General features: G+C 44.5%; 1 protein-coding gene across 1 annotated transcript in view; it reads right to left on the minus strand.

The window, feature by feature from the left end:
- The window catches only part of NR2C2 (nuclear receptor subfamily 2 group C member 2), a 331335-nt gene that overhangs the window by 63564 nt on the left and 247806 nt on the right, over positions 1 to 19965 (minus strand). Inside the window, exon 10 of the mRNA XM_086939253.1 lies at positions 7930 to 8051. Coding sequence (XP_086795379.1) covers positions 7930 to 8051 — 122 coding nt within the window. The remainder of the gene's footprint in view (positions 1 to 7929; positions 8052 to 19965) is intronic.

Below are 19965 nucleotides of genomic sequence, written 5' to 3' on the forward strand. Positions count from 1 at the left end.
ATCGCGGAGCTCTCCTAAGCTGCAGCCATCTTCGTCTGCTGCTAGCCACGCCCCCATGCTGTTTATTGATATTATCTCGATCTGTATGTTCTTCTGTCTAGTTTGAATTGCTAGTATGCGCCCTGATTACTCCCTACACTTATAGCATTCCTCCTTTTGTGTCAAATATTTCTCAGTGACCTTGGCTAAAACCACATCCCCTATTGCTGCTTTAGCTAAGGCAAGTTTCTTCAGTATACCCTTAATATTGTCTCTGGACTCTATTGCCCTAACTAAATCCTCTTCCACTGCTCTTAGTCCTTGGTATAATTCATTTAACTTTTGGCGTTGATTTCTAGAGCGGCGTAAGCTAAAGCTTAGTGTCTCTCCATGGATATCTGCCTTGAGAGCATCACACACACTACCAGTTTGAGCACTCCCTCTAGTATATCCCAGGAATTCTTCTATCCATTTTTTCATATCGGTGATGTACCCTTCGTCCACTAGCAGTCCCCTTTCAAAAGTCCAGCTCTGTGCGGCCTTCTCGCCCCTAATCTTTAGTATCTCCAAGACTAGAGGATTGTGATCTGACATTATTTGGGGAAATGTCAGATGCAGCATTTCGAAATTACACCCTAGGAAACAGTGTGCTGTGGGGCGCCGAAAAATAAGTACTTCCTGATTCAGATTCTGCCGTTTTTAACTCTCTCCGTGTATCTACTAATCCATTACCTTCAGCCAAGTGGGACAGAGCCCTAGGCTTTCGGCCTGTATATAGTCCCGGGCTGCCACCCCAGCACACTCCAATCCCGTTGATGTTCAAATTCCCACACATTATAATGGGGGTCAGCCATCCTGCTAATTCTAAATTCAAAAAAGTCAAAAGCCTCAGGGTCGTCCCCCGTTGGTCCATATATCGAACATACAGTAAATGAAAAAGTAGACGTATGTAACTCTACCATGACCCACCGCCCATATTTATCACCCAATTGCTTCTTGCAAACGATCTCTTTTCCCCGGGTTAAGATGGCAACTCCCCTAGTTCTAGTGCCCTGTAAGGTGTGTGCTATAAGGTTATATCCTAATTGATCTAAAACTTTTATTCTGTTCCCATTGTATGTGTCTCCTGGAGACAAACGATATCAGACCGCAACTTTTTCAAATCTTCCGCCACCCTGCCTCGTTTTCTAGGGTCATTTAACCCACAGATATTAACTGAGGTTATCCTTAAGTTTGCCATGATAATTTTTTATCCTATCTATGTCTTGGAAAAACCGCCTTCTTACATTAATTACAGCCTTCTTATTCCTCTTTACCCAGAATCTGGTTTCAGCTTTTATCTGGAATCTCCCTAGTGTCTGCTGTGCCCCATTACCTCCCCTGCCCACCCCTTCCTCCCGCTTCACCCTTCCTCCTCCCTTCTCCCCAAAGACTCATCCTTCCCTGAGTCCCTCCCTCCCCCTGATGGAGCAAGGTTTCGCACATTAAGCGACTTGCTTGTATTCATGAACCTCGAATAACCCTAATTTACTAATCAACCTGTTTGTCTTACTAATTTTGCACCTTTCTACACTACATGATGCGTCCCAGTGAAGCTTGCCTTTGTGTTTATTAATTGTAATCCGCTTGCAGTAAAATGGCCGCTGCTACGCAGGAATTTAGTCTGCGCATGCGTCGGTCATGCGCATGTGATGTGACATACTCGCAGTTCTGGTGGGAATTTGTTGCTCATGCGCAATGCAATTAAGATGGCTGCTCTGTGTTTTCACATGCTCTAAGCTTGCATTGCCGCTTTTGCAAAGCTGTCTGTTCTGCACTTACCCTAATGCAATAGTTATTATAAAGTAAGGGATATAGTATAGCCAGTCATGGTATACAGTGTAATCTTTTATTCTGTGTTTCTAAATTGTTTTCAGTTGCTTTTCATGTATCGTATTCTTTGGGCCTGAGAGGTGCTTACTACCCCATCTTGGAAGCCCGTATGGTACCAGTCACCTGATGGGGAAAAAGAAACCCATGCAGCAGTGGAACCCAGCCAGCTGGCAGCCTCGCCCAAGATGCTCCTGGGAACCTGAACAAACCTAGCCGGAGAGGCTGATCTGTACCTGAATTTATTACATTTGTAATAAACTGCTGTATACCCTATTTTTTCTGTAAACATATGCCATGGGAAACTAGTATGTAAGGGGTGGGTACGAAAAATGAATATTAAGCCTGAGAAAGTCTAAAATTTAGGTGGTGTGATGGCTTAACCTCCTCCTTTGTCCAATCAGAATCGGGGATCCTTACACTTGCAACATTGAGGGGTGGTACACTGACCCGAAAAACAGTATAACTAGCCTAGGTTTAGCTAGAGAATTTGTCCGACTTGTCCGAATAGCTGACCTGTCACTGACCCAACGCACTCTATAGGTGACTGATACAGAGAGCTGCGGAGCACTCTGTTCGAATTTCCACAGACCCACTCGGGGTTCTGGGAAACCTTAAGTGCTTGCGAAGCACTTTGCTGGGAGGTTAGAAAACCCAATCGGGGTTATTGGCAGATTCCTTGCAGAGAGGGAGTAGCGCAGGCTTTGCAACCGAAGCTGCGGTGTTGGTCGTACCCTTTGGTGAACCTGGTCCTGATCCAAATTCTGGGGTTATCCTGTCCTGACTGTCCATGAGCTGTACCTGCTTGCCTACTGGCAATCTAAGTCCTTGAGGGTCCTTTCCCGTCTTTCCAAACTGACCCGTGGCCAGGGTTAGTCTTCACTCTATCCTAGGTAAATATAAAATCTGTGTGGGTGTTTGTTTATCTAAATTTGCCTTCCTAACACCTCGAATAAAGCATAATTGCATATGTTCTTTTTTTCCCCTGTCTCTTTATAAATGAGATTTTCATGCATTATTTGTCTATTAGCATGTTCCACTTTTCTACCTACCTTTAGTCAAATACTAAATCGTTTTGCATATATAGTTTATGTTCCATTCTTAACCTCCCTATAGAGAATAAGCACATCTGGATAAATCAAATTGCATAAGTTTCATTTCCTCTGAACCGTTAGTGAATTTCGAAAGTCTACTTTGATTAGTATGTACCCTTTCTTTACCCGCCTTTAGTAAAGTTGTAAAAGTCTGATGATCTAAAATAGCGTGTTCGTTATTTTTCTCCTTCCCTTTATTTTCTGATTTCTAAATGATTCTTTGCCTTATTCATAGCTATACGATATTTCTAATTCTAGTTATAGACAGTTTGATCTGTGTTAATCCTCTACTCATGGCATATGATGATGATGATGATTAGATAAAGGTTTTCAAAACTTCCTGAGTCTGTGGTTATTATAAAGAGTACAAACATTTTCAATTTGTATATGGTATTGTGTTGTCTACTTATTTTGCAGCTAGCTCCTCGATCCATTGTGATCTTAGGTACCTGTGACGAGGATTAGTAAGTCAGGTACATTGAAATAAATAGAAAGGAACTGAATTGCTGGTAGTAGAGTGTAGGTTACCCGATTAATTAAGTATAAATAAATTGAATTTCATGGGCCCAAGTGTGCTTACGGTAAAATTGTTAGCCGGGTGACCTGCGCGCTCCATCACCTCCACCCAATTAGTGAGACAAACAGACCTGGTGAGATCTTGAGTGATGGCGCCAGTGTCCCCCCTCCCCCGCTCTATGCCCTCATTGGTCTATACAAAAGTCTCTATTCGCTACTTCGTTATATCCCTTTATCTTTCATCATACCAATGATACATTAGCTCTGTTACTCTCATACACTCTCTACTTCCGTATATCATCCAAATACTCTTTTGTTTTAATTTCAGATGTAAAAATTCTGACGTTGTTATTATATATTGTTTTCAAACGTGCTGGATATAACAGATATGCCTCTACCCCCTGAGCTTGACACGGTTGGATCAACTGTCTTAAGCGCCAGCACCTTTCTACAGTCACATGACAGAAGTCAGGGCACGCACTTAAATGTCTGTCCTTTGTATGTGCGTTTAGAATCCGGGCGAGCTTTGTGAAATACAGCCTCTTGCAATAGAAAGTTTCCAAAATATACTATGATGGCTCTAAATTGTTGCGCCCCCACTTGTGTGTGTCTGCCTAGAATTTTTGAGCAGGAGAGGATGGCGGTGTACTTGTTGGACTTCCATGTCCAAGTTCCATTGTTGAAGCTCTGGAAAGGCCCCCTTCAGTAGTGTTAGGACGAAGGTTCTTATGTCGTTTCCCTCTATACCTTCTTCTATGCCCAGGATTCTTAGATTGTTGCGTCTCTGCTGGTTTTCATAATCTTCCAATTTCCATTGGATGTCTATTATCTGTTCAGCCTGGGCTTCAGTTTGATGTTGTCTTTTTGCTGCCTCATTCTCTGGTCCGGCGGTAAGTTCTTCCACAGCTGTGATCCTTTCACCCATTTCGGAGCAGGCTTTCGCGACCTTTCTGATCGCCCCTTGTAGCTTTATTGTTGCCAGACGTTTTTTTTACCATCTCGCCATGTCTCTTCCTGATGCTGTTTAGTCGATTCATAGATCAATCTCAGGGTCGGCTCCTCCAAATCCTGACTGCTATGTCCTTTTCTACCGGTCGAATAGGGTTCCTCATATTCCTTTTGCGTGGCAGAATATTCCCACTTTAGGGCAGGGCTACCTTGCTTCTTCAGGCCTTCCCTGCCTTGTCCCTGGGACGCCTGCTCCTTACTTCACCTGGAGTTTCTTTTCCTTTGAACTACTGTATCAGGCCCATCCGTCTGACTGCCAAGATCAGAGCTAGAGGATATAGAGACACTCTCAACATCAGAAACAGCCATGCTTGCCGCAGTTGGGTCTGACCCAAACAGTCACGGAAAATAACTTGTCCTCGGATCCAGGGACTCTTCAAAGGACCGGTGGCTTGCGACACGTTTTATCAAAGTCTTTGTCTTCAACCCGATCCTACTTGAAGGTAGATGGTCGTCAACCTTGGATGGGGCCAGATTCCACTCTACAGTCTGGGGTACTTCCTCCCATGGAATAGCGCCATGTTCTTGTCCAGCCCCTGCGCCTTCCCCTGTCAAAGAGATTTCATTTTCTACATTAAGATTCAATTGTTCTAATTCTGGCCCATCCCGCTTATTATTTACACAACTGTTAGGGACCATTTCCTTGCATTGGCTTGTGGAGTGATGCTCTGCTTCCCCATCCCCTCCTACCTCAGTGATGATGCTCTTATGTCCATCAGGGGCCACCGCTGCCGCGGGGAAGAACTCTGGTATTGTCTGCTGGAGGGGGGATCCATTTTTGCCCCTCTTTCTTCCCCAGCATTGTTCTTGTTTTGGTTGGCCCCTATACCATTGCTGCCTTTATGGGCAATTTTTGACACCCCCGGAGATAATGGGCTTTGGGCCCTTGGAGTGTGTGGGGGGCATGCCGGTTTAGGTATCACGGAAGCCGATTGTGAAGCTTCTCCATTCCGGTCTCAGGTAGAGCAAACGATTTTGGGAGGCATATTTGATTTGGTGCCTTTCCCAGCCGAGAGCCACTCGTGCCGTACTGAGAGCACATCCAGGAGCTCAGCAGCGGCTCGAGTGGAGACAGAGATCCGCTCTATGGAAGCCCTCAGTGTCGCCAAAACCGTCCGTGAGCCGGCTGCCACTCGGCCCGCGTATTCACTTCAGAGGTCCAGATACGCAGATTAAGCAGTGTGCGCTTTCCCCAAAGCAGGTAGGGTATTTTGAGCGCTCCACACAGCCTCAATAAACAGCATCGAGCAGTGGGTGATTCGGAGACCGCAGCGCTCTCTCCCAGGTACACCATCTTATCTCACCAGTGCTGGGTATCGTATTTCCAGTGCAGCGGCTGTGGTGGCATGCCAGTGAATACAGGGAAAGGGGTGGGGCGGCCGCCGACCGCCATGTCCCCATGCAAGATTCCGTAATGTGCCCCGAGGCCCACCAGGTGTCAGAAAGGGCGAAGGATATGGAGTGCTGTGTAGAGTGAAGGGATAGTGCAGCACCTCCTCACTCGGCTGGTCACTGATTTACCCTCTGGGTAGTTCCCAACAGTGCTGTGGCCTCCAGGAGGGGTGGGGGTGGGGAGGAGTCGCTCTGGAAAATAGAGGGGGAGAATGCCTGTAGGGCCGGCGTGGAGTGCTGGAGTGCCACCCAATCTTCACTGGGACCCCCACCACCGGCCAGCACTCAGATCGGGGACCCGTCAACAAGGAAGGAGTGGCCGGACCCGGCTGAGAGCCATCTCACAGCAAAGCCGGGGCACAGCACCAAATGTCACCGCTGCCTGCAAGCGAGGGGGGGCCAGGAGGCAAGCCCTGCCAGAAACCCAGTTGCCACAGCCCCAGCCGGATAATGCGCCTCACCTGGGGGCCTGATCCAACCCCACTGCTCTTAACGGCACCTCAACATTTGCCAACTTCAGTTATCAAAAGCAGAAGAAAGACCAGCCATCTGACTGACCATCCTGTGATGAGAAGCCAAAGATCAGAATACCAGTTCCTGAAGGCCAATTTGCAACCACCAAAATGATGGACATCTGAAGCTTAGTAAATATGTTCACCAACATTTATATGACTGGAGATTTGAGACCACCTCTTATTTATAAAATGTTTTGAGATATCCGGCTTTATAAGGATTATTAAGAGTTCTGTCTGTTTAAATATTTTCATAACTGATGACACCTGAGATTAGTCTAAAGGTTGCAAGTAATAATTAGGATCCCATGTTGGAGTAGTTAATCTTTTATCTGACACAGAACACTAGGAGGTTTGAGGGGGGTCTCACTGCAGAGGGAGGTTGCGCTAGAAACACACATACACATTCAATAGGACATGCACTTTAGAATGTTTGACCTTTCACAGTGGGATACATAACCAGTGGATCTTAGAAAATATATTTCCGCCCCATAACAACTGAATTGGACTTGAAAATACTGTGGTCCAGAGCTCTGCTAAACTTGTTCATTAGAAGCTCTCTATCACATCAAGTTTCAATAGAGTGAAAATCATTCCAATGGAGAATGTTCATAGAGTGGCAGATGTAGCTACCCTACAAAAGACAGAAAAACCCAACAGAAGTCACCCTATCTCACGGATAGCATGCAAATGCCTCATCCAGATGTGCAGAACTATGAAGCTAGTTTAACAAAGCAAAATGCATGAAATTTACCTAGTTATTTTTGACATGGATGTTATCAGATCAAAAGTGCTGAATAGGTGGGTAGACGAGAGTCTCAAGGAGACCCCGTGAAGACAACACTTAAACAAATGCCTCTATTTTCATTTATGTTGAACATTCTATTTTTAAGGTCAGACACCCTGGGGAAGCATTGCTTACAAGCAAATCTTTGCACAAACATTTTTGTCCATTTTTGTTCTCCACCTCCGAAGAGGGCTTTGTCAGCTTGTAAATCTATTTTACTGTGACCGGATATCAGACAGAATCCCTAATCCTAGTTCTCCAACAAAGTATTCTCACTGAATCTATTAACATTCCAGCCAGCTTCAACAGGACACAAAAAGTTAGTTACTTGTGAGTCTTTCACTGCTTTACCTTCAAAAACAAAGTGCTTGACTGACCATGCAGTGCATGATGAAAGGAAGTGGCTTTAGGAATTCCTAAAAGAACAATGTCAATTTTTATAATGTGTCACAGGCCAAGTTAGAGAATACATTTTCCTTTGTGACAATTTTGAAATGATAAAAACAGTGGTGTTTTAGTCTAATGTACTTTGTAGCTGACTTTGCTAATGGGCTGCATTTTGTAAACCAAAAAAGATAGAAAACCACTTCTTATAGGTATTGATTACGGCATCTTGGGGAGAAAATCCATGATGAAGAAATAAAGTCATTGCTATTACAATTGCATATGAACTTGCTTATGGAGGAGCACAATTCAAGCAGTTAGTCAGAGTGACACAAAGCAGTGAGTTATCCTGGCTACATAATTTAGTTTATTTTAAAATCCAACTTACCCAAGAGCTTGAAATGCAGGGATGGATCTCGCCCAATGCATGGAGAGGAAAAGCAATCGGGAGGCCGACTCACAGATATAATGTACATTCAAGTATTCCGGCATTGGACTAGGCATTGTAAGCTGTGGACAACATAAACCAATATTTAAACATCAATTCACATACATTAGATTGACAAGCAGAGGATTAGGATTATGTTTATGCAATAAATCTCAGCAGTAGAATCTAGTGAAATTGGTATAACAAGGTCTTTAATGTGTGGACCAAACTTTCGTTATGTAAACTGTTAAGAGTCGACACATTTGGAACTTCCCTCATTGATTAACTAAGCAAACTAAACATCATTTATTGCTCACAAAGAGGTGTGTGTTCCAATCAATGCAATTTCCTAACAAGGCCACAATGCATGCACTCTTTTCAACCCTATGGTTTGGGGATCCTGCTTACTCACCAGGGTTTATAAAAGGTTTGATTACGGTTATGCCATTTCTACATCCGTTTACACTGCCTATTTATGTCCTGCCCCTCTTTACTACACTGGGAAATTTACAATGGTCCCTCCTTGTATAGCAGTTGTACTAGAGCACATTTTGGTGTCTATAAAGTGTTGAATTGCTAGATTAGCATCACAGCCAATATCCAACCATTGACAATCTATCTTAAAATACAACATACTGTAGCAAACCATTCTAAAGCCTACATCTTGTTTTTCTTCTTGTGGCACGACGCAAACACCTCATCCATACTATACATTCAATAGACAATCCACAGATCCTATACATCTTGGAGTATGCATGAAGGGACATCTCGCAGAGCATAACCAAACACACCTATTAGACTGTACATCGCCAACCTTGCATACAGTACACCCAGATAAACAGCAGGTAAGAGTGCCACATGGTACACACATGCACAACAGTTGTATACAAGAAATACACATCATACTGCATGCAGAGCTTAGATACATAGCTTACGCACATCCCAGAGAGAATGTAAAATCACAATTCAGAGCAAACAGATGATACTTCCCATGGTGTAAGCTCAATGAAAAGTTGCTTTGATGCAAAAAAGGCTAATAAGCAAAGGTTTCTGGCTAAGATTCACTTTACTGCAGAAGATCGAAGAACACATGTCCATTCTCCTTTTTACGTATTCAGATCCCTATTCCTCTAACAATTCCAACCTATACTGTGACAGAATACTCACAACCACAGGATCTTAATTCCAATTGGGGAGGCTGGGACCACTGTTTAGGATCCTGGCAGGATACCATTGCTAACAGCTTTTCGGGAGCAGGATCAGAACTCATTTTCAAAAGGTCTGTTGGCGTTTAGGTTGGCAAAGTGAGTATAAGATGATGGGTTAATATGCTTTCCAGATCGGCTCCAAGTCTTTTATACTATTTGCAAGCAGTCCTCTCATCACCTTTTGCGTGATAGCTGTCCTACAGATATGCACCTGGGAGTGGTTTTCAAGGAGGACCTCTATTTGTACAGATTGAGCCACTCAGAGGCTTGGTAATGAATGCCTTACATGAGCTCATCTTGTGATTACTTTGTTACAGGGCCCAAAGATCCAAGATCCTGTATTGATTGTAATTATTTTTTGTTCATTACCAAACCCAGAGTCTAGAGGGGTCCATTAAACAGGTTGTTTATCTTTTTTTTTTGTTAAAAAGCGGGCAGCTTCAAGCCTGCTTCTTGACATCAACTTGAAGGCCTCTCCTCACCTCGCTGCTCCGCAAGTTCCAAGTACACAGCTCTGTCCCAAAAGAGCTTTATGTTGTCACGCCTCGTTAAAGAACACTACTTCACAATGCAGCTCAATCCAATAGCCAGCTACCATTCCTGCTACTTGTTGAATCTACGCTTACCGTTAAACCTGTACAGTGCTCTGCTGCCTTTTCGGCTAGGTTTGTGCTATACAAATATCACATAGATTCATTTGCCATTTCATTAGCAGCAGCACTGTTTCATAGGTAGTTTATTTAATACCAACTTATTTGTGAAACTATGTTAAGCCTCACCGCCGACAACTCATACCTACAATTTGAACATGTGCTGACTTTAATGGGGGCACGGGGGCAAAGTCTCACAGGTGGCTTACAAAACACTACACACACTGGCAGGGTTAAAGGGCATGCAGTACTGGTTATGGCTATCTAACAATCAGCACCACAAGTGAACAGTGTTTACCAGCCTCATGCTGCAACTGGCTCTATACGTCTTTCAGGGAGACACAGTGGAAAATTTGAAGTCAGCTTTGAAAAGAGCGCTTGAGCCGGCTTGATTTAATTCTAGCGTTCTGAGGTAAGCAAACTTTTCATTAATTATAAAAGTAACATTAACATTGTCGCAATGAAGTCTGATGGTGGAAAGTTAAATTCTCTAGTGAAATGAAGTACACTTGATGCGGATAAATAAGGTAGGAAAAGAGCTCAGAGGCTTTACTGCCACATCCACAATTCCGAGTTAACTTTCCACTCGACTCGAAACCCTTCCAGAGTTGCAGAAACTAGAACACTACCATGCTCACAATGCTCGAACCACACTTTATACAATTAACACACTTCTTTCCCCTTTAAACAAACAAAATGCATGCATTAATAAATAGATATTAAGAAAATACATACTAGTTCACCTAAAGAAATTTACAAATATCATAGAAAAAACTGCAGTTAAAACATATATAACACAATTACAATAAAAAAAATGCACCTTCATGTTCTTACATAGTTATGAAGATAATTGGGTGTTTTGCAGAACTTTGTTGGCTTAACAGTTTGACATCACAGTTCCTCCTCATACAGAACTATAATAATTTTCATAGGATGAGCTACTAAATTGAGCTACTAAATTGTTTTGTGATTTTCTTAAAGCTTTCGGAATTAATGTCAGACAACATCGTCAGCCTCCTGTTCCTTTAAAAGAACTACCCTATTAAGGCTCCAAATTCTGTCATCCTCAGTTTTGATGGCATTCCTGAAAAGTTTAACAACTTTTCTTGGTGCAGTAAATTTTGACCCAATTTGACCTCTGATTGGAGTCTCAGTTTTTGCCCAGTCAAGCATCAAATTCTAGTTTCCGTTTAACAATCTTCTCATGGTCGTTAATTCTCCAAATGGCCTCTAAAGAGAGATTCACATAACTTTTATTTCAATCCCTCCATTATGGCACAAATTTAGAATTGGGTTTTCTCCCTCCGAAAAGTGGTGACTTCCCTGTTGTCATGTGAGGGGAAAGACGATAGGAAAACAAACAATCCTATAGCTCTTTTTTCTAATCCAGACCACTTTTATTAGCTAACTGATACTCCTCTTTTAGTGTCCTATTGAATCTTTCAACCATTGCATTGGATGCTGGATGGTATAAAGCTAAATTCCCGGTTCACACTTCATTGTCTGTCGGTATACTGCTCAGTACCCCTTCTCTTCTGAAAAGTTCTTCCAAAAACAAATAACTGCTTCTCAGGTTATATCAGACACACACTGTTGGAAAGAAGGATCTGCTTTCATGGTCGCCCCCACTTTTTCCTTGTGTCATTATGTTTTACTGACTCGTCTGACTGGGATCCTTCTAATCAGGACCCCAGTCTCTGTGCCTCTTCCCCCAAATTGGACATGGCGAGTACTTAGGTACACTTCAGATTGGCTAATGGTGTACCCTTGTAAGTTCCTAGTATATGGTACTAAGGTACACAAGGCATGGGTTCCCCAGGGGTCTCCCATGGACTGAAGCATGTATTATGCCACCCATGAGAGACCACTAAATCTTTGACTACAGGCCTGCCATTTCAGCCTGTGTAAGCTGGTGCTATCACCCCTTACGACAAATGTTTCCTTATATCTGCAGTCACTGCACTTAAAATCTATAAGACACCCCTAAGGAGGCTTTTCAATCCTGAAGGCAGGGTGTTCGGTTCCAAGTGTGAGGGTGCCCCAGCAGGAGAAGGACACCCCTATAACCTTCGGAGTCCATTCTTCCAGGTTGTAAGTGCATCAGCCATTAAGATACATAGAAGGGCCATGCGTCATTATGCGGTGGCTATCAGTAAGCTGATACCAAACATGACAGGGTTTGTTACAGCCAAACATGTTGGATTCCATGCACTGTAAAGTTCCTCCTGGAGGACCTCAGTGCTCCCAATACCAGTCTTCCTTCCAGAACCGGACAGCACACTATGACTGCTGCCGACCAAAGACACGATTCTGCCCTCTTGCTGCTGAGCCAAGCTCGAGCAGGGGTAGGAAGGAAAATAGGTTTCCTGTCACAAGGATGTGTCACCACCTCCCAGATAGGCCTTAGTATATTGGGACAGGGTGGGGGCACTTGCCAGCACCACTAGACTACTTTGAAGGGCACATCTGGTGCCCTCCTTGCATACCCCAGTTGAAACCAGTTCAGGGAGCCATTGGCTCCCGCTCTGGCATAAAACTAGACAAAGGACATGGGAGTATCCTCTCCACTGCCCAGCCCCTCTCCTGGGAGGGACCCCTGAATCATCCCAATACTTTCCTTAGAGTACTTAAGGGATGGCCTTTGGGTGGGTCCCTCGATTTGTCTTGGGACAAGATTAAGATCCGAAATCACTTCAACTTCGACCATCTGGGCACTTTGGACGTCACTTTGGGAACAGAGACTGCACCTGAGAAGACTCCTGCTGCTCCTGGTCTTGTTGCCCTGTCTTCTGCAATGTCTGTGCTCCATACATGTTCTTCACAAGGCCTGTGGACACCCAAGACACTCGAATGAATCTCCCTTGGAGTGAAGGAGTCATCCAATGCATCTGCAGGCACCGCAACACAGCTGACCGGTCTGCTGATCATGGGCTCCCACAGACTCCGAAAGGCTCAGTACCACAGGTGGTGGTTCTGCAACTCCCTCAAGGCCTGCACTGTTTTCTCACAAGTTTGTGACCAGTATTCCTCGTCAGAACCGCAGAAACAGAACCCCTGTGCACTGCGTCGACTTACCATTGCCAAGGCTTGTAGACTCTCTACTCCAGAGAGCTTTGGGCTCCAAGAAGCTACAGCCTCAAGCATATCCTACAGCCAAGATATTCACCTGCACCGCATCCTTTTTACTATTGGCCTTCATCCTTTGCTGAGCTGCTCTAGGTCCTCTTGCGACTCCTGTGCCTCCAGCCTGTGGGTCCTCTATAGGGTCTTCTTTGGCTCTAGTGGGCTCCCCTGCTTGCTCGAGACCTGCTCTGACTTACCTGTTCGCGGTGAGTGACTTGGATCTTGCTGGTCCCAACACTGCACCCTTTTCTACAATTAAATGGTTGCCACTGCCAAGGCATGTTGGTACCCCTGCCGGACACTGACCCCATGGCTCTTGACATCCGATGTGGGACAGCTCATGAACGGCTCCTGGTCTTCAACAGCAGCGCCTGGGCTGTACATCTGCAACTTCAAGGGCACGTCACTGCTCCTGCATCTCCAACATCGGTGGACATTCGTCTTCCGTGCCTCCTTGTCACTTCTGAGTCCCATAGACTGTCCCCTCTGCTTGCAGGTATCTCTCATCTTGAATCCACCCTTGGGTTCCACTAGACTCTTTCACTTTCTTCGCCAGCGGCATCTTTTCTGAAGTCCTCCATTGTGGTCTACGGCGGTTTCCGACGTCACTTAACACCTATGCATCCGACTTTCCAGGTGTAGGTATCCTAGTTCCTTGGGTGTGTTCATGGCTGGGGTGACTGCGTTAACCTTCCATCTTCCAAGGGGTTTCATTTGGGATCCCCTGGGAAGGGTCCATCTTAAAAATTGCAACTGCGACTTACCATTTGATTTGCATGGAGTACACAGTCATGTTCCTACTCTGCACATAAACGCCATGTGATCCTAGATACTCACCTTGGGTGGTTCCTTGGGTCCCTGACTCTTCTATGTCTACTGGGTCCATTCTCGACATAGGTCGTGGTTCGCATTCCACTATTTTAATATATGATTTGGTCTCGCCATGGAGTCCACTGTTTATTTGTGCTACTCATGTGTACTATTTTAAAAATATTTGCGTGTATTGTGTTTATATCTCCAGTTAAGAGATATTGCAATGTGTTAATGAGTGTTTATAATACATATGTTTATAGCTACACTGTGTGGTTCTTTTTCAGTTAACCTATACCATAATATTAACCCCTTCGGCGCTCATGACGAGCTCAGCTCGTCATGAGGCACAGTGGAGCTGTGGTCATGACGAGCTGAGCTCATCATAACTGCCGCGGAACGCCCACCCGGGGATAACTCCCCGCCTGTGCGGGTGTTCCATGGGAGTGGGCAGAGTCGTGACAAGCTCAACTCGTCATGAGCACAGCTCCACTGTGCAGCATGATGAGCTGGGCTCGTTACGAGCCGCGCCCCGCACCACGGGGTAATTAGCCCAGCGTGGAAGGGGTTAAGTACTGGTAAAACAAGCTGCTTTACACTCCTTCTGGACTAAGCCTGAAGGCTGATCTCCACAGCTACCACCGGCTGATCTCCACAGCTACCACCTAGAGAGCTTTCTAAAGTGGTCCAAGACCACTACAATCACCAAAAGGGATGTCTGGATTAGTGCAGGGTGCTACACTTATATAAGTGAGCACCACATACTAAGCCAACCTCCACACACATCACTTCAGGCCATCTTGAAAAGAGATTGGCAACAACAAACACAAAGGGTGGACCCACCAAATCAAGAGCTATTTCCTGCTATGGTCCCTTAAGAAGTGTTCAGTAAACCATGGGCATACATCTAATATTATGTATCATGTCACTTTTACACTCATGACATTCACATATCTTCCCCTTAGTGTCAATATCTAAACCCAGCCACCAGAAACCTGATCTAATCCTTGCTTTAGTTTTGATCACACCCAGATGTACCTTATGAGCCATATCTATTATCCTTATTCTCATGCCTACAGGAACTAAAAGAAGATTGCCTCTGAAAACAAAACCATCATGAACAGAGAGTTTGTCCCTCATCATCCAAAGCTGACAGGTTTTTCACAGTTTTTTTGTGTGTAACCCATTCAAAGTTTATGGAATATTAGACATCCAAGTCTCATCCTTCTTCACCTCAGATCTCCACTTTCTTCACCAAAGGCACCATCCGTCACAACACACTTTCATCAGCCCATATGGTATCATTCAAACTGTCACGATCAGCATTTAGATCTGGAACTAACCTGGTTAAGCATTCCACAGTACAATTCTGAACTCCTGGAACAAATTTAACAGAAAACATGTACTTCTGTAGTTCCACAACCCATTTACGTATTCTGGCTGAACCACGATCCAGCCCTTTTGTTCATGAACATCTCCCTTAAGGGTTTAATGGTCTGTTCCTACAATGAAAGTTTGGCCCTATTGGACATACTGAAATATCTTGATCGCCTAGCAAACTGCACATGCTTCTTTTACAATATCGGAGTGATTTTGTTCAGATCCTCTCAGTGCATGTGACGCACATGCAATGGTATGCTCCTCACCTTCATCATAGTGCTGCTGAACCGCACCCAACCCTTTAGTTAACCTGAGTGATTTGAAGGCAATGAGGTTAGGAGCATTACACAACTGCTATTTAATTCCATCAAATTCCTCTGACAATCACCATTCCAATTAAACTCTGTGCCCTTCCAGCAGAAAGTCTGCCTTTCCTTTGTTTTACTGGAAAGATTGCTTATGAATTTGCTATTATACTCAACCATGCACAAGACCAAGAAGGACACTACTTCAGCCTTGTTCTCTGGTGGACATAGCTTACATATGGTATCAGCAATTTAGAATTTGGTTTAACCTCCCGAGGTGCGATAGTGTGTCCCAAATAAAAAATGTCATTCTTCCCAAACAAGCACTCATCAACTTCCAAAGTCAGGCCACCATCTTTAAACCTTTCCAGCACAGCAAAAACTCTTATGTTCCTCTCAATTTTTTCCAAACAAGAGCACGTCATCTTGAAAGCACTGCACTCCTGCCAACTTGCTGAGTACTGAAACCATTAATCTCTGGACACAGCAGGAAAAAAAAATCTTGCACCAAATATGGTAGATATCATTTAAAAAATGTTTAGTAGACGGAATTCATCCACCACCTCCTTGTTCAACCACCTCAAATGTACACATAAATTAATAGCACCTGAAAGTTTCTTTGCAATCACTATGGGTGCTAACCATTCAATAGCCTCTGCCAGAGGAATTTTCCTGACTTTGGCAGAGACTAAGTTTTATGTATTCAAAGTAATCCTGGACACATCTTAGCTTATTAGAAAATACCTTCAGGAACTGACTTGCAAAATCAGCACATCCTTTTACAATTTGTCTAACTTCAACTTGAGGCTGCGCATTTTGATCAAGAAAAATGCCCAACTCTTTTTGATGAGGCCACTCCAGGATATTATCGCCCTTGAAAGCCACATACCATTTAGCAGGAATTTTCTGCCCTTTACACTCCACAGTGCTCATAAAACAACATAGCATCTTCCTTTCTTGCCCTCCGTAACACCTTGCTTGATCTCCATGCATCAGAGGCTTGTGCCAGGGAAGACATTTTTTTTAAACTGTATCATCTTTAATCGTAAGCCTTGAGCAGGAGTCAAACAGCATATTAAATTCCACATTACCCAGCATAACTTTGTCAGCTGGGTCAGGTGCCTTAGTATTCAACATAAAAGAGGAAAAAATAAATGCTACCTCCTCCCAAACCTCTTTTACTCCACAGCTCTTATTCATATTTTCATTGGGTTTCCCAGACTTATCAGAGCAGAAGAAACTGGACTCATAAGAACGGCAACACATCATGGAATGAACCCTAACACCAAACTGATGATGCACAACTTTTAATGCAGGTTATTTACTGCTATTGGCCACATGACCCATTTGTCTACATATGCAGCATTTCCCTTTGAATCCTCCAACATGTTTAATAATAGATATTGTTTCCACAGACTTCATAAGTTCTTACCACAGAGTAACCTTTACGTAATTCAGAGACACATTTAATATATGTTCCACAATCTTGGCTGCGGCTAATACATTCCCCCAGTGTTGGTTCAACTTTCAGCCATAACTCTTCTCTAATCCAGTCACTCTCAGAGTATAGAAGAAATTGGTCCCAGCTACGTTCCTCCACTAAGGTTCCAAACTTGCACGTACATGCTAGTTTCCTTAATAGGTTACACATTTCTCTTCATCTTTCTGCACAGGTTTTCCAAAATGGCATAATTCTAAAATAGTGCTCATTCGTGGCAAATAATGGTTATCCAATTTCTTAATACCCGCTTCAAAGTAATTCAAACCATGTGCTTCTTCTTGACTGAGTTTTGTTGGATTTTCCAAAACATCCTGGCCTTTTGCTCCTAAAGTATGCAACAAAAGTGCTAATTTATGGTCCGTGCTCACACTAGTGCCACTAACGCTGGCATAGTTATGGAACCCCTTCTTCCGCTTAGCTTACTTCATAAGAGGCTCACCAGGCCTTTTCAGGATAAACAATGGTGGTGTCATGTTCTGCAAGGTTTACAGAATACAATAAGGTGCATACTGTAAGAATGTCAACATTTTACTGTACTATTTGATGAAAGAACTGTGAACATGTGAAAGAATTGTGAATTACACTTCCACAAAATAGTTGAACACACGATGAGTCCAAATTGCCACTGCAGTTTCTGAAATAGTTACCAATGTCTGCCAAAATACACCTCCTAAATGTGCTGCCAATATATTTTTTGCAAGCTGTATAGATCATTTTGCTGCTCCTCATAACCACCTGGCCCATAATAAAATGGCCGCCTAGCTGTCATACTGGAAACTCCTGACGTCTACATTTGGCAGTGTTGAACTCCCCAGACATACAAAATGGCAGCTGCACAGGCGCAATCACTGAAGCCACAAATCGCCTTTAGGTCATCACACAGAGACGCACTGCAGCACAGCAATCTTCCGAATGTGTTAAAATCGGGTCCAAACACGTGTGCTTCTTTTTTTTCACACTGAAGCGTCACAGATGAACAAGTTACTTACCGTCGGTAATGCTTTTTCTGGTGGATACAGTATCTGCCTGTGGATTCCTCACCTTGTGAATATCCCCTGCGTCAGCAACATTCGGAAATTCTTTCGTAGCTCTTGGCGCCGACGTGGATGACATCACAGAAGCACAGCATCGCGTGGGGCTCCGCTGACGTCACCGACTCCATAATAGTACTACGTCGGCATGATGACATCAGTTCCGCCCTTTTTTCCGTGCCTTCGAGGCACACGGACGGACCAACAACAGTAGCTATATACACAATGTACACAGTACCAAATAATCAAGGTAACACACACAGTGTGCAGTCAATGCTGGAAAGCAATTATAACAACACATTTCCTTTGACAATAAAATATATACATTAAAACAATGTCACTAATGCAGGTATAGAAGAGTGGACAATGGGGAGGCGGGTGGGTTAGTGAGGAATCCACAGGCAAATACTGTATCCACCAGAAAAAGCGTTACCGAAGGTAAGTAACTTGTTCTTCTGATGGATACATCTGCCAGTGGATACCCTCCTTGCCGAGACAATCGCAATCAGAAAGACCGTTTTAAAAGATAAAAGCCTCAATGGACACTTGTGCAAAGGCTCAAATGGTGAACCCATTAAGAAAGTAAGCAAAAGATTCAAGTCCCATTGTGGCACAATAAATGGGGTAGGAGGACATTTATTAGTAGGGTATCTTAGATCCAAAAGCTCAGCCGCCTTTCTGATTACTGTATGATATGGCACTACATCCCTCGACGGGACGTCAGGAGCTGAGGAAATTTCCCACTCTGGAGATAATTCCAGACCACTGGCCTCTTTAAGTTCTTCAAAGAGATCATCAGAATCCTGCAGCTCACCTTCTTCAATGTCCTGCGCTCTATACCTACGCTGCCGGCGTCAAATTCGGAGTCGGTGGTGCAGTATGGAGTGCACAAGGTCGGACTGGAGCCGGCGAAGATGGAACCGGTGTCGACGACCTCGGGCCGGAAAATGCCAAGCTGGAGTCGGCTTCGGCATAAATGGTGCCGGAGCATATGCCTGAGGCACACCGAGGTTAAAGGCCATCGGACCCATGGGACCAGCCGGTGCTCCAGAGGGGTACATGACTCTCGAAAAGACTCCATACATGGCATTCAGGTAATGCGTAGGGTCTTGACCTGGGCCTGGAAATGGAGGGTATTGACCCCCAGGCTGCTCCTGCTGAGGTACAGGAACTGCATCAGCCAAATCCTCTTGCTGATTCTCCGGAGTCGCAAACCCTTCTGGCAAAGGAGCCTCTTCGTCTTCTCGAGTTGGAGTTCGAGACGGCGCCGGAGACTGATTCGATGCCGGAGCCGGAGAATGCTCCGGAGACTCCACAGGTGAAGCCCCATCTTCCGGATCCGGAACATGTGAAGGAGATATATCATCTTTCCGACGCCTCCTACCTGGAGACTTCGACTTCATGTCCGAATCCTTCTCAGAATGATGTCGAGAACCATGCTTCCTCTTCTTATGCTTCTTCCTTGATCTTGAAGCATGACCCGAAGACGACCTCGAGCGGGACCTCGAGCGTGACCTCGAGCGTGACCTCGAGCGCGACCTCGACCGCCTCGAGCGTGACTTCGAGTTCTTCCTGTCTTTTTCGCCTTTCATCTTTCCAACCAGAAGCTTCGCTTCTCTTTCTCAAAGGGCCTTGGGGTTCATTTTCTTGCAGCATGGACACCCTTGGACATCATGGTCTGAAGAAAGGCACCATACGCAGTCCTCATGCGGATCCATGATAGACATCATCTTCCCGCATTCTCTGCATGGCTTGAACTCGGTCTTCTTCGAGGACATCACGACAGGAGACAAAGAAACAAGAAAGGACTAAAAGTAACAAATAGTAACAGAGTTACTCAGTAGCTACTGAGGATCCCTAGAAAAACCATTAGTGGCGACGACGCGGAAAAGAGGGAACTGATGTCATCACGCCGACGTAGGCCTATTATGGAGTTGGTGACGTCAGCGGAGCCGCACGCGATGCCGTGCTTCTGTGACGTCGTCCACG

Source organism: Lissotriton vulgaris, chromosome 9 (genome assembly GCF_964263255.1).
Source record: "Lissotriton vulgaris chromosome 9, aLisVul1.2, whole genome shotgun sequence".
NCBI lineage: Eukaryota > Metazoa > Chordata > Amphibia > Caudata > Salamandridae > Lissotriton > Lissotriton vulgaris.